Here is a 24,611-nt window from a genome sequence, read left to right as displayed (position 1 = left end):
GTTGCATTTGCTCGCGATCAGTTGACCTTTCAACGACGTCCGTGAAACTGGTGACATCTTTTCGGCTCCGAATAGCAAGCGTGTTTTTTTACCGTGACCGAACGTGGAATTTTCTGAACAGCGAGCCGGACGAGTGGGTGCTCGAGTCCGAGGTCCGGACCACGAAGAACGTGGCGATACGGAAGGTGGCAGATGCGAACCCGGAAGAGGTCGGCGTGGCCCTGTACTCGGCGATAAGCGGCGGCGCGCCGCCAACGGCGCGGACGAAGCAGCGCCGGAAACCGGTCAAGAACTCGTGATAATGCCGGCCACGATGATCGAGGACAAGTGTGACGAAGCAGCGAGACGAGTAAGCCAGAATTAGGGACGAGTCCTGCATCAGGGCGATTGTGCTTCCTGGTCTGTGTAAAGGAGGGGAGCCTGGCGAGGGATCCGGAGCCTGAACGTGTCCAGAGGAACGACCGGAGTTAGACGTGTTCCGTTTGCGTGGGAGAGACGAAGGGGAGACGGGAGACAGACAGAAAGATCAGGAGCGATCGGCGAAGGGAGAGTGAACGGATCGGCAGACGAATCCAAGACGAAGACTACAGAAGACACAGATCGGAGAGGGGATACACACGGGTCCGCGACGAGTCGTTTGAGCGGTCGCGGATCGGATCGGATCGGGACGAAACGTTGAAGGGGCGAATGAAACGGCGAACAGAAAAGAGCGCAGACTTCCCGGACGACGGAAGGAGGAACAATACATTCTAATTTATTTAGCCTAAATCCATCGGGATGGTCGTTAGGTAAATAATATAGTAGTCGTGGATAGCGATGAAGAGAAAAAAAAAGGATATTCTTGTTGCCTATCGATATTGAAAATCTCCATACGTTTGGGGTCGATTCCTGCCTGCGTGTCCGCGGGTCGCCCGTTTCGATCGTGGCAGAAACGGCGTTCGTCGGGCCCCGAAGAGGTAGGTGGGCTTGGGCCTCGAAAGTGCCTCTCACCGTGGATACGTTTTATATCATTGACCGCCGTGCAAGACCAATGATCGAAGACGGCGGACAGTTGAATTTAATAATGGAATTTAAGGAGCAGAGGGTGTACCGCAAAACATAAAAGCACGTTGTAGAAGAGCACGAAGAAGAACCGCAGAGACACTGCGACGGAGATTTTACTACGAAGGAGATAAGAGAAGCGAACAAAAGAATTAAGAAAAAAAAAACAAACTGTTAAACGTTAGTTAACGCGTCGTGTAAGGAGATAATCACTCTGGTGGCCTTAGGAATCAATTAATATCTAGATGCGGCCCCTTGGCGCTTCCGGGTCCTGTTTAAACTACTCCGTGACAGAAGCCAGAAGATAAGGGGCGACGATGGGGGGGTGCGTGAAACGGGAAACATTTTCGACTCATCCTAGACCCTCGAGACCAACTTACGAAAGGAGATGCATCTACCTCGATCTTCGGCTCGGTAGAAATTTCCGCTGGCCGTTGTCGCGCGCGCGACAGGGGGAACACTAGGAAAGGAACAAGCACTCTGCATCACTCTGTTTCGAAGAATAAACAGAAATAGAGGCACGATTAGGCTCGTCACCCGATATATCGAGAATCTCGGCAGAAGAGGACCGCTCGGACGACCAGCCAACGAGATTTCTATCGAGGTATATCCGTATTAGTTATTTTGGAGAGAAGGAGGGTGTACAAAACGAGTGAAAAACAAACGGAATAACGAAGCTCCGCCTATTTTTTACGATCCACGCGCAGAAAAGCGAACGACCGTTCGACGATAACCTTGTTTCTTTCCATTTACCCCCCCGTCTCTCGTTGTTATCTATCGAGGCGGCGTCCCGAGATGTCGTCGCCGAAGCAGGAATACAATATCTCCAGATCGAATTTTTCGACCAGCAGCAACCGTTTTTTCATTTTCGCCATCGTTCTCATCGAGTTACCGAGAAGATCGACACACCGACACTGCCTCAGTTCGAAGCATCCGCGCGACGAACATCACTCGCTCGATTCAGAGACGAGACAGCACAAGCGAGTCCGGGATCGGAAGCGGATCGGAAGCGAATGTTTTGCTCTCTGTACAGGGGGATAAAGAAACAAGATGGCTGTGCGACATTTTCCACGGAGTTACTGCACGGGGGATCTATGCGAAAACTAGAAGAAAGATGCAGACAAAGGAGGAGGAGAAGAAGAGAAGGAGGAGGAGGAGGAAGAAAATGGAGAATGAAGATTCTGACCGACAAAGAGGAAGAAGGAGGACAGGAGGGTAGACCCGCGCGCAGAAGACGCGCTATTTTCATAGATCAGTAGACAGGACCGAGAGAACGTAGGAGTATTATGCTACTCTAACTTCTGACATCGTGGAACAATGTGATCGCGCACATGTACACATATATATTCTAGTGGATACGAAAACACAAAAAAAAATAATGAACACTTGTAAATTAAGAGAAGAGAGAAAGCGAGAAACGGTTAGAGGATACGTGTTGCCGATGACGTGTTGTGTGGCTAAGCACGGCGAGAGAATGTGTACAGAGATAGGGAGCGAAAGAGAGGGAGAGAGAGAGAGAGAGAGAGAGAGAGAGAGAGAGAGAGCGAGCGCGAGCGAGTGAGTGTGAAAGAGAAATAGTTGGAACACACACGGACGGAAACACACCTTCACACACCAGCTGAGAAACACTGCCAATACGATTGTAATTAAGAACTCTAGGCTAATTGATCGATTAATTATTCTTATTATTATTATTACGATTATACGTGTAATCCGATAGATCTCTAGCTGCCGCGGACGTACGAGAGGCGCGCGCGTCCCGCTCGCCACCGTCAACACTTCATTTTGTAAACCCGCGTGTACATACTTAGTCGAAATTATCGATGCATCGCCCCCCGACGGCGATCAGCCTATCAGCTTGCGACTTCAAGCGGAGGAATGATTGTTCTTTTTAATCCGGAAGCCACTCGTGTTCGAGGAAACGATGTTCGCGCCAGCATTCACAAGAAACACCGGACAACGCTTTCTTTCATGCAGGATCGTCTTAGAAGTCCCGTCAATTCCTTTTTTTTCTTAATTAACGAACGCGTTCGTAGAGAATTGTACTTTCAATAAGAAAGTTGATCATTCGCTGAGCTTTCAAGTGACTATTTTATTTGTAATTTCGTAGCACCTGAGAAGCTTAACGCAGTACCCACCGATCACTTTTCACAGCTACACACAGCCAGGTTCTTAATGAACTTTACCGTACCATGTAATTTCCGAAGTGTTCTATCGATTCCGAAGTGTTCAATCGTTCCCGAAGTGTTCAGTCATTTCCGACGGAGATTCTAGTGTTCAGCTTTCGTCCAGAGCTTTCTGTGAATGGTGCCGCGAGAGCCGCGAGGACCCGTGTGATTTTCGGGATCGAATCGAACGACGCAGACATTCAGAGAGAAAGACAAAGACAAAGATCAAACAAGAACGCGTCACTGCCAAAAATCGCGCACTGCCACCCACAATCGACAAGCCTTATATTTCACCGCCACATCGATCCGCGTCGATCGTTTTCGATCCAGCAAACTCGCGGGCCATCCTCGCGATCGTTGTTCGCATCGATCCCCCTCACATCGTCGAGACACACCACCGCCTACTGCCAACCACCGACGTCGACGGACGCGAACCAAGGCACTGCCATCGAAGCAAAACAGAGAACAGACGTGAAAAGACATATATATACATATATATATACATGGTCCTGAATGTGTATGTATATTTATAGCCGTATCTTTCTGTGTATACGCGCGATCATCCCCCGTTCTCAGGCGCGCGACCGATCGATTTTCCATTCTCCCGCGCTTTTCACTGCCGCGTTTTCCTCTTTTCACACCCGTCGCCGTGACACGATTATTTTCCTCGTTAACGCGACACGGTCGTCCCCTCTTTTACGCGCCGCCTCCCCTCTCTCCCCCTGTCCCCGTGTCTCATTCCGTTTTTTGGCATGTACCCTCGGTGCCATAATGTCGTCACGCTAAGTTCCTCCGCGGTTCGTTCACCGGTTCTCTTCATTCATCGGTCCTTTAAACTCGTGGCGCGATCGCGATCGCCGTTTCCCTCTCGGTCCACTCTCGTCGCGTTTCTTCGGATCGGAAAGTTGTTCTTATCACGGCTGGGACCAATCTCGCGCGTATCCGTTCCTCGGCGAGGATTCAGAGTTCAGAGTTTCCCCGGAGATATAGTCTATACGATCGCTAGGATCATCGAAGCTGCGTTTTCATCGGATAGAAAAGCAATCGAACGATTCGTCGGCGCAACGTTCGCACGATTCACGGGGGTGGAACGGCGGGGAAGACTGTCGGCCACACAGTCGCGCTTGATCTCTCGTGGTAATTTAACCTCGGCGTGAAATACTTCGGCGCGGAAACGCCCGCCCCAAATTTTCTCTAGAAACGTCGCGTCGCCTAGATCATCGGTTAGACATTTTTCCAGTTAGTATTTAATTCGAGTACGCTCGGAATTCGTTTTCGTACATTCGTGTCGGACGTTCGACGAGGAAAATCCTGTTCCGCGACCGCGAAAAGAGGCAAACCATCTGGACAGACAGGAGGGGAGGGGGGCTGGGGGACGATCGCGCGTCCCAGGATTTACCGTTCGACTCGAGACCGATTTCACCCGTACGCTTCTCCTCCCCGAGACGACCGCGCGTAGATATATTCCCCGTTTCGTAACCATCCCTCCGGCCCCCTTTCCTTTCATTTCATTTTTTTTTTATATCGAGGGTTTTTTCGTGTTATACTGACTTTTACCCGCGCGACTTTGTAGCTGTAAATGTATATTTTAGCGAGGCGTTGTAAAGATTTTGCGTAAGATAAGGTGTAGATAATCGCCGGGCTGTCCGGGGAGGCTCGCCGCGAGTGGACTCCCCGGCGGCCGACGCTGCGTTTGTACATGTGTAAAACGTGTGAACGATACGAAGAGTGACGCTGCGCGAGGGGAAGAGAAAGAGAGAGAGAGAGAGAGAGAGAGAGAGGGGCGTGGGGTGCACGCTGTAAATAAGAGACGCGATCGATAGAACGAGCCAAGTATCGGGCATCGGTTGATCAGTTTATTTCGACGAAGCGTTTCCTCGAATGTCTGACGTGTCTGTACAGTATCGCGGACTAAAAGTTTTCGTCGCGAACGAAATTCGCCGGAGCTTGGACCGCGCCGCTGAAACTCGCGGGAATCGCGCGGGACTATCGAGAAACGAGGCCAGGTGTGGACACCGTATTTTTGCAAATCTAGAGAAAAAAGGACACGTTAGATGAACGCGGGAACCGATTAAACGGTAGGAGGGGATTATATCGTCGGAAATTCCTCCCTCTCTCTCTCTCTCTCCCTCACTCTCCGCGCTGATTCATTGTCGGCTCGACTGTCGCGTTCCCTTTGACTGTGTTCGAAAGCACGAGCAAATCATCATCCCCTTCTCTTTTGAAGCGTCGCGACGCCAGCGAGATCGTTTTACCGGAATCCGGTTTCAACGTAGAAAACCGGCGTTGGCGATCGATCATTCTCCTTCCACGAAGGCCGACGATTGCTCGGAGAGAATTTCCGCCATCGACCCGGCCATCGATCCGCCCTCGAGTACGAGCTTTCCCGTCGGAAGCCCCATTGTTCGATTTTCCGCGATTCAGAAAGTTCCCCGCGTTGTTTTCACCCGCGCGCGCGCTCGAGACAGCGGGACACTCGTCAGCTATAAATACGGTCTAACGCGTCGCCAACTATCGAGACCTGCGAATAGAAACGTACTCAAGGGTTAAATCGATCCGGCTCGAGACGCTCGACGTGCCAGCGGCGACGGAACGAGAAGCCGCGCGCGATCCGCAGACCAATCGATCGATATTCTCGCCCACCGTTCTTCAAATTCTCGTCAACCGAGGTGAATTCGCGCAGACAAAGGATCACCTCGCGACCTCCGCGACCCTTCGGTTCCCGTCCCGCTGGCAGTCCCGAGCCGCGCGGGCGAGTCCTTCGTAACCGCGTTCTGCGATCGGTCGAGGAAAAGATGGAAGAGCGAAGCGCCGATCAACCGGTCGCTCGGCGGCTTTCCGGTTTTCACGGCTCTCGGAGAACGCCCGGCGTCGTTCGTCGCGCAGCGAGACATGACTTGTAAATGTACAAAGAGTATAAACGAAAATAAACGTAGTGGACTTGGATGACTGGGTTTCCGGGGGACGGGGTTGACACGGTGCGCGCGGCATATGGGACGAAAAATTCTATTTTTCGAAGTTGCCCTGGTCCGCGGGGATCGGTCGAAACCGGTAGGAAATGTAAATACAATGCACGGGACGCGGCGCGGCTCGGCTTTTCCTCGGGCGCCGCGCCCGGCTAGCGTACGGTGGATATAGTGTTTGCATTTATTATAAAGTCTATGTAAAGCGTGTGACGAGGGCAGCGGTCGTGACGACTGGTTCCCGACCGATCTTTTCGATGAAGATCGCCGGACGTGTTTCCGGCCGCGCCGGTGCCGCGAAATCGTGATTGGATCGGCGACGATTTTCCCCGACCGGTGACGTTATCGTTCTCGCGTTTTCCTCTGCTCTCGAATGTCCGTCACGAGCGCTGCGGAGTCGCCCTCGGTTTAGAGAAAGGATGGCTTGCCTCTTGCATAAAACAAGTAGAGAAATAGATCGCATAGTTTCAGGTAATACGAGTTCTAGGCTGTAGTGATCGCTCGTCGTCGCCTCGACTCGCGCGCGTTTCGAGAGTTCGATGGAAAACACAGCCCGACGTGGAAAACAAACGTCGTCGCGGAGAGGAGAGGGGAAACGTGCACGCGCGTCGAACACATCCGACCGAGTTTCCCCGATCGGGAATCGGTGAACAATCGGAAAGCAGAGCGCTCTTTCACCAGTGAAAACTGGAAAGCCCACCTCCTGCCGTTTTTTTTTAACCCGAGAGCGTTCGTCGCGTGACGCGTCAAACTCGATCGCTTGCTTCTTCGCCGACCTATTTTTCGAGCGATCCCGAGGATGTGGCAGCGCAATCTGTGATTAACCTCATCAAGGATACCGTCGCGGCCGGGTAATCTCGTTCGCGTTTGACATTAACACGTTAACTACCGCGTCCATCGGACACGGGTGACACGATTCGGCTGTAAAACCCGAGACCAGCAGGGTCAGCAAGGGCTGCGGCTTTCTAATTTCGTTTTCGTTCTTTTTTTTTCTTTTAACGACTACCCTGATTTCAGTCTTCGGAATTGCTTCCAGCCTTCTTCACTCTCCACCTTCTCCATGCTTCTTTAAATTGTCGCACTTTTCCTTCTTCTTCTTCTTTGTCTTCCCGGCTTCCTCTCCTCGACGCTTTAGCTACCAGCAACTTATTAATAGACTCCCTAAAGACTGCGCTATAGTAGCTTAACGCCTAACTTCCTTTCTAAGGATAATCTCCGGACAATTTCGTCGCTCGATTAGGGCAGTGCCGCCGGTTACTATAGAGTGACAAATCGCTGTACCTTTGGTTTGTTTTTAGTTGTTATTATCCCTATATTTAACGAGCAAGACGTATTCAATTTCGTTGTTCTTTTATTTCGCTAATTTTTCCATACAAAAGATTACCTCGCAGTATTAACACTTAGCCAATCGAATTGGGGAGATCTCTCCGTTTTAAATTCGGTCGATTGATGATAATTTTATTGAGATTCGCAAGAGATACGAATGCTGAGTAAGTAATTGATGCCATATAAGTTTGCTTCGTAATTTTTGTTTCAATCAATGAAATATTTGAATTTTATGATAATTTTTGATTAGTTTCTAGCGCGGTCTTGGAAGTATTAAAATTATTCGACAATTGAGTAAAAAACTACGCTAAAGTAATCGGCTCCACTAACTCTATTTGTCTTTGGTTTTCGAGCCGTTGAATATGTTCCCTTGGACCCCTTTGACGCGACAAACTTATAACTTCGTTAGAATCGGCGTACATTCGGTTACAAAAGGACTGATGAAAGATTCGACTGTTCGAGCGTGAATCTCGAAATCGATAGAAACCAAGAAATCAGTTCCGTAATTTAAGTATTATCTCGTCCCGTTGTTTGCGCTGCCACGTCGCTCCTGGCAGTGAGAAATGCCACAGCTTCGCACTGCCAAACGGAGAAGGAAAAATGGGAGCTCGCGTTCGTCTCGCGTTCTGGATCGATCTTGCGAGCGATCGTCGGAAGCACCGCGGTGTTCATTGATCCACAGTAGTGGTACGCTCCACGGAGGACTAAATAAGAAACGAGAAAAACGGAAATGCGTAAAAAAAATAAGTGGTACTACCTAGGCGAGAAAGCGTACGCGGAGATTTTTTTAACGAGAACCCTTGTCGAGCGTTGACTCGGAGGAGAAAGAAAAAATACAAGCGTCGGACAGTGCTTTGGACTTTTTCGATACTTTCATGTACAAAACACGAACGATTTATAGCTCAATGAGAACATTAAAGAGACAGATATTGTAAGAGAGTAATAATAATTTCACGGTTACGATATCGTACACGGTGTCCACTTTAATGACCACCCAAATCCTTCGTTGCACCTCTTTCTCGCCGCGTTCGTTCGATCGGAAGCTACTATCCTAATCGTCCGTGTTCGTTCGATGAAATTCAAACGATCGCGGCCGCGGCGACAGAGAGCAGCTCACGATCGAATCGATCACCGGATGATCAATCTGATCATCGGAAGCGTGAAAGCAGATTTCGCGTTGCCCAGCGAACTATCACACGCATCATAAACCTAATAGAAAATCGTAAACTTGTTATCGATGGTTCTCGCCAATGCATCGGCTGCAATTGCACCGTGGATTTAACGCGTCCACCGGTGCATTCGATCTTCCGCGAAGTAATGCAGTTCGATGGTGAATAAACGTTGGCAAACAATTCAATTCAGTTTCGGTAAGTCACTGCTTCTACTCTACGAACAGTACAGACACACATGCTAGCAAGTTACTTTGGATTATCCGCGACCCAGCCATCGCATCGAACTTCCATTAAGTTGTTACGTAAATTCGTCCCGTTTTTGTTACTTAATTGCGTAACAATGCTTCGCCGACTCGTTAGCAACTTCACGCCGTTTCACGTCACTTTAAAGTTCTGCTTTCAGTGATTATTTCTGCGGAAGCTGTTACACAATCGGCGGTCATTACCATTGTTTATAAAAGTTTCAAATGCCGACAAAGACACATTTTCGACACGTTTTGCTTTTTTCCCGGGGCAAAGGTAAACATTCGTCAAGAACGTGGAATTGACGAATCAACGGGATGGAAATGGTTCCGAAAATTTGCAGATGGATTCAGACTTGAAAGGTATGCGCCTCGTTCTCTGCGCCCTGTGACAACAGATTCTGCACAAATTATATTTATATTTTTATTTATATTTATTTTATATTATATATTATATTATTTTATTTATCTTTTTTTTATTTTATATTTCTGCATAAATTATAAGGCCTTCGTTAACAATAATCGTCAGCTAACGACACGCGATATCGCGGAAAGGTTAAAAATATCCGCCGCGACGGTTTCAAGGTGTATTCGTGATCTTGGAACGGCAAGGACGACACGATTGATGCCGCGACCTAATATTTATCGGAGAGGCTCGATATTATAATAATATTAAACGTCGCCGACTCCTGGCCCGTGCCTCGAGCTGCGCGCAAGCTGCCAGTTGGCCGTCACGTGTCAATTGCGAAGGTCCTGCAGGATGGAAAGGTTGGAGGATCCGAAGCACCGGGACAGAGAAAGTACATACACGCGCCGCTTGGCCGGGGCACGTTCGCCTGAAATATTGGTGCAAAGGTGCACGGCGGTTTACGGAGACGCGGCTCGCTTCCGTTTCCGGCACGAACCAGCCCGCTGACAGGGAACACGATATTCCCTTGGGCAGTAAAGCTACAGGAAACCCGATCCTTGTTCCAGGATCGGCCCTCCTCCGGACAACCTGTTGGCCACGCTGAAACGACGTCGGGCCGGCGCGCTCTCGCCGAGAAATTCGATAAGCATCGGCTCGCGTGCCTTTTTACGGATGAGCAAAATTCGTATCGATCATGCGAGAGGGTAAAAATGATGATATAATTAGCCGGCGACGGTGTACGGTTACCGACCGACTCTATGCCCAGTTTTTTCTTCTCTTCTGCTTCTTCTTCGTCCTCTTCTTCGTCTTCCCTCCCGTTGTCCCAATTGGCTCGCGGACTCGTTAATTACGGCTCGATGATCTCCGGGCCGCGACGATGAGCCGAACGGACAAACCGCGTTACCGTCGTGTCGCGTCAAGATCATCCGATCTTTCTCGAGGTCGGGACCCCTTGCCGCGATCTACCCTTTGCCGTTCCATTATGCTTTCCGCTTCCGCGCCTGCCTTCTGCGAACGCTGTGCCTGAAACGGACAGATGGCAGAAGGCGACGGATCCGCGAGAAAATCTTCAAGCTGACTAAAATCGAAAGTTAACGGAACTCTTTAGAATATACGGCGGCAGCTATCGAACTTGCAACACGGAGAGACGGTGGAAAAATTTAATTATGGTATACAGGGATTGAGAATGATACTTTGAGATCGATCTTGAAGAATCGAGACGGAATTTCAAGTGTTGTTTGACCTATTAACCCTTTACTTGATGACTTCATATACTGATGATACCGATGATGACGATGATACCGAGGAATTCTGGTAGCAATTCTTTCTCTGAAAGGAGCTTCGCGTATCAAAAGTAGAAGTTTTGTAGTGAGACCGGTTTATTGTTTATTGTTTCAAGCTGCGGATTTCAGGCATTTGTGACAGAAATTTGTAGATCGAACGAAAAGACAATATACGTTTAAATAATTTGAAAATATTGTTGCACTACTGTCAACTGATTAAAATCATTCAGAAAAGAAATAAATGTCCACGTAGACTCCGGTATCTTGTAATTAGTGCAGACAATTTTAATTTTGCATAAAAATCCGCAGTCTAATTACAACAGTTCGACGATTTCTATTTACAGGATGTTCCATAATTATGTGAACACCTGGAAAGGGACGATTCCTGAAGTCATTTGAAGAAATTTTTTCCTTTGCCAAAATGTAGTCCGCGGCTTTGTTCACGAGTTATTAACGAAAAACAATGGTCATTGGTCAATGTTAGATCGGCTGACACGAGGCAACGAGCGGTCGAAACCCAGTTTGGCTCATTGGCTCGGCCGCCTTGCGCCAGCTGATCTCGCCTCTCATTGGTCACTGTTTTTCGTTAATAACTCGCAAACAAAGCCGTGAGCTGCTTTTTCGCTAAGGAAAAAGTTACTTCAAATAACCTCAAGAATCACCCATTTCCGGTTGTTAACATAATTATGGGACACCCTATGTAGACTGCGTATTTATACAACTGAGGATCAGTAAAACAATTTAATCCTATTATCCTCCGAGTTCGTTTAATCTTCTAACGCACAAATATTTTCATCTATACATCCCAGGACAATAAATTAATTTTTAAAATGTCACTTAACTGTATATACTTAAAAAATGAATCACAGTTTCAAACTTAATCCCTCGCACTGTAGCAACGAGTCAGACACGCGACGAACATTTCGTACACAATCCAGTAAATATGAATACTATTTCTTGTAATTCAAAATTACCGTTTCTTGTAACTCGAAACAAAATTTGATTAATCGAATTAAAATTTGATTAATCGAATTAAAACTTGATTAATCGAATTAATACTTGATTAATCGAATTAAAACTTGATTAATCGAATTAAAATTTGATCAAAGTTATCAAAGTTGAGAAATAACGGCAAATGAAAGCACAGATGAGATTAGAATTGTCTCGTTCGATCAGAGAAATTATGAAGACGAAGAAGTGCTAATCCAACGCAGTTACGAAAGAAATCGTAGCACAATGGGGTTAATAAAGTTTATACGAGTTCGAGGGGTTGAGATCGATCATCGAGTCGTGTAAAAGCGAAAATTGTTGTTTAACCTTCGCACCCTGTAACACAGCAAATATCGCTGCCCCAAATGCAGCATTGTTCCGCGTGGGGACGTTCGCGCCCCTGTCTGCTAATTTCTCCGACTTTGCGGAGCAGCTGAAGGGTGCAGATTGCTCCGAGGGTCACAGCCACGACGCCGTCGAAAGTGAGAGCAACGAAGCCGGAGCACTCTAGGTTAAAAGGGAGTCGAATAGACCGTGTTTCGCCGTGTTTTCTTCGATTTGCCGTAAACGCGTCGGGCCCAGGGATGCGGTCGAAGCGGCGCCGGTAGCTGATCGTCTCGAAGAAGGAGCGCCCGTTCCCTCGGTAATCTAATAACAATTAACAGGCCACGGCGGCTTTAAATCGGTTTTTCCGAGCGCCTCCGCCGTTTCCGTGTGTACAGTTATTCCCATTATTCTCGGACGCGGCGCGACGGTTGAATTCCCGTAAGGGGAAAGCGGTGGCGCAAAGAAGTTGCCAGCGTGCTTGTTGGCCGGTTGCACCGTATGCACCGTCTGCGCCGTATGCACCGGGGGCCAACGAAACGAGGTATCGGCGCGGCTGCGATCGCAGACGACGGCAAAAAGAAAAACGGGGCGGGGAAGAGAAGACGATGAAGAAGAGGGAGAAGTAAGTCGGCCGGGAAAAAGCCGGGACGGTAATCGGAAGACGCGACCGATTGTTGATTTACTCGGTCGGCTTGGAAATACTGTTTACCAGCTGCCCGAAGAAAGAACGGGAAGAAGACCTGGAATGGTAATGGTAATGGTACCGGTGCAGAACGTCGGGAACGCGGATTATACGAGCGTCCGTCCGTTTCTTGCGTTTGTTCCCCCACCTTCGGGGTCTGCTACCCCATCGACGTCGTCCTCCTCGTCGTCGAGTTTCTTCGACGAGCTCTCGTGTACAGTTAAGGAGACGACGACGCCGCGATGAAATTGACCCGGCCCGTTGTCCCACGGTCGTTGACATTTCGTCTTACCAACGAACGGCGCTGTCGCGATTATTCGAATCTAATTTCGCCGGGGATCTGCCGACGCGCAGCTGCCGAACTCGGGCTGAATTCGCTATCGACGGCCCGCAGAAAATCCGAATCGCGTACTCAACGAATACGGAGATGGCTTTTTCTGTTCGAGATACACCTATCACAATTTACTTGGTCACCCGGAGCTTGATCTTTGACCTCCAAATGGTCAAATGCTTCCTTCGTGCTTCTGAGAGTTATAATATTTTTTTTTTATTAATGTACTTGCATGGTAATAAGCTTGCGTCGGTGACTTAACATTAATGTCATCGTGTTAATGTTATTAAAATTACAATATTGTTTTCGTAAAAATGTTGGAAAGATACAGATCCGTATCTCGTATGGGGTGCCGTCGTCGAAGTGTTAATTGAAATTACGTTAGAATAAAACCGAAGCTTTTTGCGACAGTTACGCCATTTTGAAGGAAACGCGATAAAGCAAGGATTGATTTAAGAGTTTGAAGTAACTAACTGATTTTGAAATAGGAGAGCGGACGAACAGGATTCGATAGACGAGCCTAACCATTTAGGGTTAAAGTGGAAGGCACTAAGCTTCTTGCCGCCGTTAGCTAGCTAAAACTATTTCGCAGGTCTTTGCTACCGTTTGAACCGTTGATCGCCGGGCATAAACACGTTTAGTGATTTTGACTCGAGCTCCGGCCAGCAGTAAGAACCTGTCGTAATGACGGCTAACGATGATAAACCATATACATAAACAGTTCCCCTGGAACGCGTAAAAACGGGTACGCGTGTTGCGAATTATTGCACGCTAAATACCCGCTGCAAGCGGTTTATCAATTAATGCGTCCGTTCCGAAGTATCTGTCAATCAACGAATCCTCCCGTCTCGGAAGATGTCCGCATGGTCGCGCAAAAAATCCCAACTGTTGCAATTCGAAAGTATGTAACGGCATTTACCGGTCGGCGTCTCTCTCTCGTAAGGGCCGGGTTTTCTTTCAATCGTCCCGGTTAAGTATCGCACACTAAAACCTCGCGAACATTGCTGTGATAATTATAAATGATCGCGGTGAATCTCTACTTGCGCTGCTTTCGAAATACCTTTCGTGCATTCCATGGAACCTCGCATAATTTCACTGCGGCGCGAGGTTTTCACCATTTTCTTCAAAGCACAGAATTATGCGCATTTGTTTTTTGTATCCATTCTGTATCCAGAATGACCCGATCGTCGATCTTCATGGTCGATTTTGCCAAGGTAAACTTGCATAGATATTACATATATGTATCTAGTTTACTTTACTGCTACGACTTCGCTTAAAAGCGTGCGTACCTATCGAGCACTAAAAGTGACTGACGCACGTTGCTCAACAAAAATGACGAGACAGAATTTACTTAAAGTCCTCACCATTTTGATTGCAATGTACGTTTGACTTAAGAAATTTATTCAATTTCTTGCGAAAATGTCTCTATAGCTCCAACAATTTTTGAAATTAAAATATCAAATCGATTGTTTCGATCGTCATGGTAGACATATTGTTGAAAAATGCAATAAATAATATTTTCACAAGTTATCGTCTAAATTTTCACTATCTATGTCTGCGCCAAGAAGAATCAAATATCTCATTATAGTAAGTTCTTCCTAATTGACCCTCGGCTTGTACATAAAAATGAACTATTTGGGAAGAGGAAATACTATAAAAATGAACAGCTAGGCTCGAATAATCGTATCTTCTCTTCCCAAATTGTCCATTTTTGCTTCCAGGTTGAGAGTCAATTAGGGAGAATTCACTATATTTCAAAAAATAGTGGTACCTTGAAGTTCAAGTGCTATTTCCATAGATATTTTCGTATATTTTTCGTAATTCTGGTAAAAAAATAGATTCAAAAAAATATATAAAAAAATAGATTCACTGATAAATTCATTGATAACTATGATCGAAACGACAGAGGCAGGTCTACCAAAAATTCTGTGAAAATTTGAAGTAAATCGGGCAACTAGATCTTGAGATATCGTGTTGGATATATCAGAAGTCATATTACACGTGCCGGTTGCGTGGACGTACTACGAACGCATATTTCAAAAATTTAGATCTTCGTTATACTTACGAATTCAAAGAGATCCCCCCCGCGGACACGTTTCTAAAATCATGCACACCGAGAAAGTAAAGATGTAGTTAAACCCGCCGGTCCACGATACTCCCTTAATTATTGGAATAATTGTTTGGGGGAGACGAAGCGTCGGCGCTCGGGGCGAATCGAAATTTCGTGTCCGCTCGGTTTGGTTCGGCTTCCGTCGGCGGCGCCTCGGTCGCTCGGCTCGCGACTCCGGGTAGTCGCGAGCGCGAGTTCAGGCCGGTAAGACGTGCTTGCCGTGGTTCTCTCGTTCATGGATAAATCTGCACGTCAAAACGCGCGCCGCGGTAAACGGGAGAGGGTGTCGATCGTGGTCGCTCGTGTCGAATAGTGATTTAATTGACGGGAGTGCCAGTGGTGACCGTATATCCGACGTAAACCGGGCAGTGTCATCGAACTTGGTCGATCGTGGTGCAGGGTAGAGAGATAGAGAGGAGAGGGAGGGAGCTCGGAGGGAAGCGAGAGGGGAAGCAAAACGAGACATAAAGTTTACTCACGGCCAAAGGACGAATTTACCTCCGAACGTCATCTTGCACGCCGGTGGTGAGTACTTTTTCCGTTCCCCGTACACCGGAAGCTGCGGCTCGTGAAACGTTGACTCTCCTCTCGGCTGGTTATTCTCGATGCACCTATACGAGCACGCGCAATTAGAGAGAGGAATAATAATAATCTCGGTTGATTTATCCAGCGACGAACGCAAACACGCCGCGATCGACGCCACCCCAGACATTATAGTACAGTTAGGAACAGGAATGTTTCGAGGCGTAAAGAGGAAACTAAAAGCTTACCACAGGATGCAGTTGAATACAGCTGACGCGTCCTAACCTGTTAACCGGGGATGACGGTTAACCTGAACGTTCGAGTTTGCCAAGCGATTAGAGATCGTAGAAAAAAATCATCGCAGATAACGGCGATACAGATGATTCAATTGAGAGGTAGCATAATATGGCTCGTTTATAATTGCGTCATACCGCTGAATTATGTAAGCAAGCATCTCGCGCGGCCACTATATGTATATATACGTATATATATATAAATCGCGTTTTCTTGAATTATTTGTTTATCGAGGAGTCTCTGACCCGTGGCTTCGAGATTATGACACGTCTACGTAATTGCGGAGGTAACAGGTCATTGGAGAACGCGCTCGGTTAACGGCTTGAAATTACACGTTTGTCACCTCGTGAACGTTATCCGATTCGGGACACTTTTTCTCCGGTGGAACGTCGCGCCGAGATTTTCCCGTCGCTAATAAATGTTTGCGAGCGACGATCGGTCGATCGCGGACTCGCTAAGCGTTCGAGATTAGCGTGTTCGAGGTCGATCGGGCCCGTCTCGATGGACGGTTTTTTCCAGGATTATATTCAAGGGTTTTTTCTCGAGGAGGAACATGAAAACGAGACGAGAACGTCAGCGCGATGTATCCCCCCTCCTCCCTCCCGAGGAGGGAACGGCATAATTAAAAGCCGGCGCGGCGCCCCGGTTCGCGGGGATCGATACGCGTTACGACTCACTTTCGATTATATCGAACGGTCCTTTTAAATGGGGGCCGTCGATCGGCCCCGCGCGTTTCAAAATCAATTTCGCTCGAATTTAAATTAGGAGATCGGCAGAACCGGTTCTCGCGGCGACGAATTATGCACATTTAAATTCGAATGCGATTTAAATATTTGCGCCGGGCCGCGTTCCAAATTATTCGGAATTTAAATTGTTTAAATAAAACTGCGCCGCTCGCTACGCGGCAAAAAAAAACGGTAACGAGTACCGTTACGTAAGTGTCCCTGAAATTGAAAAAAAAGGATACTACAAATAATTGAATTATTAATTGAACATTTTGGTTGGAATGTGGTAGAACTCTGTTACCATTTTTATTTGTTATTGACACGGCGAAATGATTTTATGGAAGGCCACGTTAAAATGACTGAAATATAAAATTATTATTTACAAAATGCTGTCTTTTACCTAACTAATTGTTGATGGGAATAAGTGTACTAGACGAGCATTCGAATTGTGAAAAATTTCACTGTGCATATTCAGTGGAACTCGGTAATTTAATTGGTGCCATTACTGTCAAGTGTTTACTTTCACATACACAAAAAATTAGCTGCTACAAGATGCTGCAGAACTAATTAGAGTAATTTTTATTCAGTACTGGAATTAAGCATTTTCGAAATTCATTTGTATTGTGTATTGAATATTCATTTTTGTACATGTTATATTTGTATTTTATAGTAGTTATACAGTTATTTATGAATGTCATTGAAAACAAATTTTTATTAAGCGTTCCGCGTTAATAGGATCGTATTTAATTATACAAAGCCTAATTTGAAAAAGTCAAAAATTCGGGGGCATGTATATGTTATTTCAATCAGCAGCGTTTTTTTCACCGCGTTTGGACGCTTTCTGCTCCATAGCGCGGCGCACTGAAAATATTACGTGGGCGACTCGACTCATTGAATTGTTGTTCACAAAAAACGTTATCAGCGCGAGCGTGAGTGAAATATTTGCGTGGGATCCGCTGATTGATCGTTTCATTATTCCAATATCTCAAGCGCGCAATTATTCCCGGCGGAAAAATGCCGCGAATTAATGCTCGTGAAACTGGAGAACGTATTGTTCGAACTGTTTAACGAGGAACGCGTATTTGATCTCACGTTTCAATGATTTTTTTCTTTTTTTTTTTTAATCTGTTTGTTCATTTGCTGCTAAAAACGGCGAGCCGGAGTAATTAGAAAAATTGTAAAAGTACGTTCGCGGCTTTCGTAATAATGATTCGACTTCATCGGGCGGCCGCCATTAAAACTACAAAACGAGAATAAAAGGGACAATATTTATGCTTATAAAGCATCGCACAAGATAATGAGAATAATGACCGTGTGCGCGCGGCGAGATTCAGCGCGTTTAAGCAGCGACGCTCTTAAATCTAACCCTTTTATGGCAGCATGCGAACTACCAAATGAATTTCTTTAATGATTCCCTACGAGAGCACCTTTGTTACCCGGCTAATTGTAGAATAAAGGATCCGGGAGGATCGGTTTAATGCATCGAGTGATTATAGCATTCGTACTTCGCACATGCATTCCTACAAACTATAGCGCGTCGTGTTCGTTTCGCTCGTTTTGCGCACAGAAGGGAAAATTCAAAGATGGAAATTATTAGGTCGTCCCAGAAGTTCTTGCCGCGAACACGTTTATACGATCGATGAATGAATTTTGCCCCTCGGCTACCGCCGACGAGAATTTATGCAATGAATTTCTTTCATTGGATATACAGCGTGTCCCAGTTATTTTCCGTGAGACTTTTCCAGCATTTTCTACATGTGAAAGTGATTAAAATACGTTACGTAAACATAGAGTTTTAAACGATTTGTTAAAAAGTGTAAATGATCGTACACTGCGTCGTCATTTTGTATTTTTATTGCAGTTTTTCATGGAGCATTTAAAAGTCAATGTACACGCAATATTTTCTTCTTATTTTCTCCGCGGAAAAAATTGCTAAAAATCTGAATAAATACACGCTTGTTATTTTTACGAGGCAATATAAAACTGTTGCTAACAGTGGTTATAAAAAAAAACTGTTGTTAAACTGTTGTTAACAGTAGGTTTACGAAACCTGTCAAAATGACTGGCCACTAATTTTTTAATTTACGATTATTCAAATTGTAAAGCTAAGTTTGTAATTTTTTAAATATATGTGTTGCGGCAAATATTAAAATAATATGAAAATATATATGTGAAATATATATGATATATATTATATAATAATATAATAATTTTCATATATATTATTTTATAATAATATTATATAATATATATTATAAAATAATATATATGAAAATCAGAATAATTGTCTTATTGTTATTTTTATAAACTACTATAAAACAGCTGCTTTCATGGAAATGGAAAAAGTACACGAACTTATTGAGACGACCTACGTAATATCGAATTCCAAAGAACGGAGTTAGTTTTCCCGCGCATCCTCGTCTTCGAGAGTCCTCATTTTCGGCCAAGGGTACCTCGTTGGTAAACAAATGGTTTTTGCGGTCCCGGTGACGGTGAAATATGTGGTCGCCTAGGTACGACGTGGTGTAACATCGTAATTTTGCAATTTCATTCGCACGGCGTAGCGAATTCGTTCGTGTCGGCATCGTGGATGTCTCGGGCAAAGCCGAAGTTAAAAACAAAAAGAAAAGAACTCATTGAAACTTCCACACCGTCTTATCGCGAGCGCACGGCCGACGTATCACCTTCAAATTTCTTTTGCAAATCACTCGGTATCGTTGTCGCGTCCGAGCCTGTAATTACCGCTGCTGTAATTTACGACCGCTAGTGACAATTTCGACCGGCGTGCCGGACATCGCGTCGCTCGAAGGCGATTCGCTCACCTTGGCGCTTCGGTATGACGAGAGATATTAACGTTCCCTGGGAAAACTCCGTAGTCCTTCGCGTTCCGTTTCTGCCGTCGAAGCATGCGTTTACACTTTTTTTCGCAGCTGGTCGGCACGCGCACAACGTTTTCCCCGGACGTGTTGGACACAACAGGTTTTCGCGCACGCAAGTGTTTACCTTTTGCTTACGTAACGTGGCGAAGGCTGATCGTTCCGAGTCGAAAGACGTATTATCCTCTCGCGACCCGAAGAGGTTCGTTCATCGATTCGTTCCTTGGACAATTTGGCCGGAAGAATCGCGAAAATTCGTGGAGAATCGAGCGACAAACGCGACCCTTTCGGCTGCCCTTTCGCCCGGAAGGACAAGCCCAGTGTATTTTCCATTCGTCGTGGTTCTTCTTCTCGCCGAAATTCCTGGCGCGTTCCGTTTTGTCGCGTTTATTGCAGAGGCGGTTCGCCGGAAATTGAAAAGGAAAGGGAAGCACGGCCGACAGGAAAGCGTAATCGGGAAGAATGGAGTCGCGTCCGTTCGAGAGGAATTTCGCCGACGAGGTCCTGTGCTCTCTCGGGGCTCTACGGAGGTGCACGGTCAACTGTCGCTTTCTGCATTGCATCCGCCATCTCTACAGGGCGTTGCATTTAAATCGACTCCATTTGAGGTCTTACCCGGCAATCGCGGGGGGAATGGGTGGCACGCAAACTGCACGAAAATCGTTCGGAAATGTTGCCATCTTTCGTTTCCGTTATTTTATCGTAACGATCTTGATGTCTTCTCTATTCCTTCTGTTTTTTTTTTTTAATATTTAACTCCTCTGCGAACGTTATCCTTTCCTTTCGAACCTGAATAAAATTCTATTCTTCTGCTATGAATATTTAAGCAAGGAGGTCGATGTAAATATGTATAAAATGTAAATGTTCTGTCTCTCTTTGCTGGGAAGTCATTCAAGTCAAACAAGTTCCACTAATTGCAACCGGGAAAAATATGATAATGCGAGATGTTACATCGAATCAGCAGTTGACATTCGATTCAGAAAAGAATCTGCTGTTTGACTCTGGTGCAACGTGCACGAGTTGTTAACGTGCGTTTTCGATTTTTCAGTCAAAGTTCAGAGTTCGTTTCTGCTTTTACCCGGCGCGGACCAATTTCTTGGAAAAATCAAACATCGCGTGTACCATGCTTTGAGCATTAAATTGGATCGGCAGATGCGACGTGTTTCATTCGGAAAAAGGTTTTAATCAATGGCCGATCCTGGTCAGGACAAGCTTGTCGGAAAAACGAAAGATTCGATTCAGGAAAATCCGGTTCCTCGACCTCTCGCGCAGCGTACGCAAACTGCTGCCATTGATGAATTCGATTCTTTCTGGCGAGGACCGACTCGCTGGAAAAAAAAGCGATAGACCGGGCATTGTTTAGGGTTGAATAGCGGTGACCGTTGACGAGCGGAGAAGCGATTCGAGTGGGAATCCGTGACAGTGTGCACACCGCGGCGTGCGGGAATCGCCTAAGCGGCGCGCGGTGCATCGCGTTGCATCGTCGCGTCTCGTCGCGTCGGTTCGTCGACTCCGGTCTCGGTAAATTCGAGTCATGCGCTCTTGCTCGCGCGCGGTCGTGTCGTGTCGAGTCGTGTCGTGTCGTGTCGTGTCTATTTAGAATTTCAGCGAGATCCGCGGAGTTGAATTCCGGCACGAGCGGTCGTATTTCAACGGGGCGAAGGGACGTGTACGGGCATCGAGAGGGTTTCCGCGGCGCGCGATCTCGTTAGTATCTCGATGAAATACACAGGTGCGAGAACGAACGTTGCGCGTGTTTTCGCCTTCGCGCTCGGCCAGATAAGAAAGGTCTCGGCGAGAGCCACACGGGACTGTTTATGTTTCCACGGCGGAGGTCGCGAGAAGCCGAGTCGGTAAACGGCCGGCAAACTAGCCGGCAGCTCGACGAGAGATGACGAAACGCCGACGCGTTCGTTCATCGGCGCGCTCTCTCGCCTTCGTTTTCTCCATCGAACCGCGGCGCTAAACGGGTCGCGATCGATCCGCCGAAAATCGAAAGCGTTTCTCACCCGCGAAACGGCCCGCAGCGATCGCGTGTCAGGATCGAGCGTGACCCTGCGAATTTTTCGGTTGCGCCCGGCACGCGATGACGATGCGAAAATTATTTAGCACGGCACGACACTCCGCTTTCCGCGTCCGGAACAACACGGTTGCTGACGGTCGCATCTCTTTCTCCGTATTGCGACAGGGATAATGCGAAGCTTGTTACTTTTACCGACATTTCGCTCGGCTGGATTTGATTACCGCGTTCCACGGAAACTGCGAAGAGATCGTGAGAGAGATTAGCAATCTAGGATTGCTCGAGCTTAGTAGAAATCTGAAAATTGGTTTCAACGTAGCCTTATTATCGAGAAAATTTATTTGGAACGATCTGTATGCGCTCCGTGTACGGCCAGAAGGGGAAACGGTCGGTCATGATCAGACACGCCGGATGATACCCATTCAGTAGAATGCGCCGTTTGAAGCAATTTTATTATATTCTACATTTTCGGTATATATTTCATCTCTTCTGGATTCTACCATGATTGCTAGGACATCGTATTTTTTCACAATAAGAGAATGCAGTTCAATAGGCTAGCAAAGTAAACAATTTTATAAAATAGAAAGTATCTTACTCGATCAGATTGACCTTTTAGTGCCGACCAAAAGAACCGTCTGTACCTCAGCGAAATATATCGAATTTGTTTGACGTAGTTTGACGAAGTTTCCGAAAGAAATGACAAAAGTTTGTAAAACCTGATAATTAGAAAATTCAAAAAGAAAGGAGAAATGAGAGACGAAATTGTCATTGGCTAAAAAATATTAAGAGAAGATTTTCTCAGAAATTCTTACGTTCTATGGTTCCCAATGAAATTAAAAGGATATAATATATCAGAGTGAAACTTAACCCTTTGCACTCGAAGCCATTTTAACTGTAATCAAAAATAATTTTTCTGACTTATAGTATTTCCATTTTATACGACAAAGTGCATTTCATGCATATTAAATTGAGCCTTGCGGTGACTCGTACAACAGTTACACTTTCAACAATTTTTTAAATCTAAACTTTGTTAATATAAAAATTATCTTGAAACGTGATATAACAATTTTAGTGGCGCCTCAGAGTCACCACTCGAGTGCAAAGGGTTAATTTTGAAAGGGTAAATAATCCGGTCGCCCACGTATGGGTGACGGCAACGGTTAAAAAATCGTGCACTTAGAACAAAGCGCAAGAAATGACGCGCATGCATCGGAACTGGTTTAACCTTGCTACGGAAATAAAATGCAGTAATCGCGAAAGCGTTCGTACACAACGCGTCGAGGTTTATTCAATTCGAGTCCGCCATCTTTTCAGCACCGTTTACACAACAGTTTACACTTAATTACAAAAAACCGAGTAGCAATACGAGCGGTCAGCGCGGAAGCGAGTCAATATTTAGGCGTGCCGTTACGATGCACGCTCGCAACGCCGTTAATCCGTGATGCAACGATGCGCCGATGCAACCGAGCTCTCCTGGACGCCGGCGTCTCGCGACGCGTCGCGTCGCGTCGTCGCAGGAAATTGCCGAGCATGAGTCCGCGCGATTGAAAATTCATGCGCGCGTTACCGCCGAGGCACGGCTAATTGGCGTGTGCTAAAGCGAAAACAACGCTCGTGAATTTGACTTTTTCCTGTCCAAGGGCGCGCCGTTCTCCCCGCGATTGTCGCGTGCTCCGCGCCAAATGGAACAATGGGACGCAATTTAGATAAACGTCTGGTCTCGTCGCGACTCGTTGCCGGGTATCAGCCGTGGCGATCGTTTCCCCGGAGCGGCTGGTCGCGGATCGTAGCCGAGCGTTTCGGCGCTGGTAACCCGAGGCGTTCTCGCAAGCCCTCTGGCCCACGAGGCAATTCCGCAAATTGGCCCGAAGGCGTTCGAGCGACCGCGATATTCTTCGGGCCACCGCGGTGCTTAGCGTTATCGCCGCGGCTGCTCGCGCGGCTGCTCGCGCAGCGCCTCGCAGCATTTCGCAGCAGTTCGCGGCGCCGATACGCGCGGCGAGAAGGCGCGCGCTGTATGTCATAATCCAGATGCACGTCGAGATAAAGCGACGACACGCCGCCGGTATTTGTACGAACGAACGACACGCCGCCGCGTGTACGCCGGGATGATTAATCGCGGCGTGCCTCAAGGATGCCTCGAGCGGGCCGCGTTATCTCCGACAATTATGCCCATTGATAACGCGCCGGCCGACGCGATAGAGGCGTAGTTACTTCTGTTTCGACGGTACCTGCCGAGCCGAGGCTCGCGGAATCGACCGGCCATAGCTATCGAACCACTAGACCGTTCAATTATGCCACGCCAGAGCCGGCCCTGGGACGATCAAGCTTTCAGAGAGTCCAAGGTCGACCCAAGGGATCGGCGGACCGCACTGAATCGTTCATAAGACGAAAGTACTGGAAATTGCAAGTATCGGCTCGATGAGAAAAACGATTGTTTCAAATTCTGTCGGCAACTCGCGACCATCCCCTAAGGGGACAGGAACTCGGGTCATCAGCCGCGATTGGCTCGGTGCCGTGTCCCAGAGAATCATGAGCTGCCCGGTGTAATCAATGATGTATGGTTATCGTCAGCACGTAGATGCACCAACGGGGTTTGCTTCGAACTATACACCCCGTGTACAAACACGGTCTCGACGCGCGCCGGCATTGTGTCCACGGTCTTCTAACGATGTTAACTGCAACGCTAACGCGTCTGGCGATAAGTTCTTTCGGATTCGGTTTGCACTTGCGGGCAAACAAACGCGATAACATCGTCGAGTCGGCAGCGTTAAATACGTAATTTCCACGTGGCTCCGCGGTTTCCTTCGACGACCGGAAAAATGAGGAGCGTCGAAGAATGGAGTCGCACGCGTCTCGGTAAACATCGTTTCTCGACGACGGTGTTTCTGGATCGAGTTCGCGCGGTCGAAGGTTGAACCGGCTGGCTCTCCAGGTGGTTATCGACGCAGGTGTCGAGTCGAAGCTTGGAAATGTGCATCCAGCAAGCCATGGAGCGATCGAAACGCTCGCCCGGCGTCTTACCGCCGCTAAAAATAAGCGAGCTTTTCCGGCGTCGATTATCGAGCGTTTCCCTGTAGATACCTGTGCGTCGCGACGCTCGAAACGCTGGAGCCTGGCCGCATCAACG

General features: G+C 47.1%; 2 protein-coding genes across 6 annotated transcripts in view; both read left to right on the top strand.

Annotated features, from left to right (window-relative positions):
• The window catches only part of jing (AE binding protein 2 jing), a 235,383-nt gene extending 226,915 nt beyond the window's left edge, over positions 1-8,468 (top strand). The window contains exon 9 of the mRNA XM_033486236.2: positions 122-8,468. Coding sequence (XP_033342127.2) covers positions 122-299 — 178 coding nt within the window. The 3' untranslated portion in view covers positions 300-8,468. The remainder of the gene's footprint in view (positions 1-121) is intronic.
• Positions 8,469-15,233: 6,765 nt separating this feature from the next.
• Positions 15,234-24,611, top strand: part of Prosap (SH3 and multiple ankyrin repeat domains prosap) — a 310,745-nt gene continuing 301,367 nt past the window's right edge. For all 5 annotated transcript variants that reach the window (XM_076520102.1, XM_076520098.1, XM_076520101.1 and 2 more), the window contains exon 1: positions 15,234-15,569. The gene's annotated coding sequence lies outside the window, so the exon portion shown is untranslated. The remainder of the gene's footprint in view (positions 15,570-24,611) is intronic.

Source organism: Megalopta genalis, chromosome 3 (assembly GCF_051020955.1).
Source record: "Megalopta genalis isolate 19385.01 chromosome 3, iyMegGena1_principal, whole genome shotgun sequence".
NCBI lineage: Eukaryota > Metazoa > Arthropoda > Insecta > Hymenoptera > Halictidae > Megalopta > Megalopta genalis.
The sequence above is the reverse complement of the archived record's forward strand: the minus strand, read 5'-3'. Positions and strand labels throughout refer to the sequence as shown.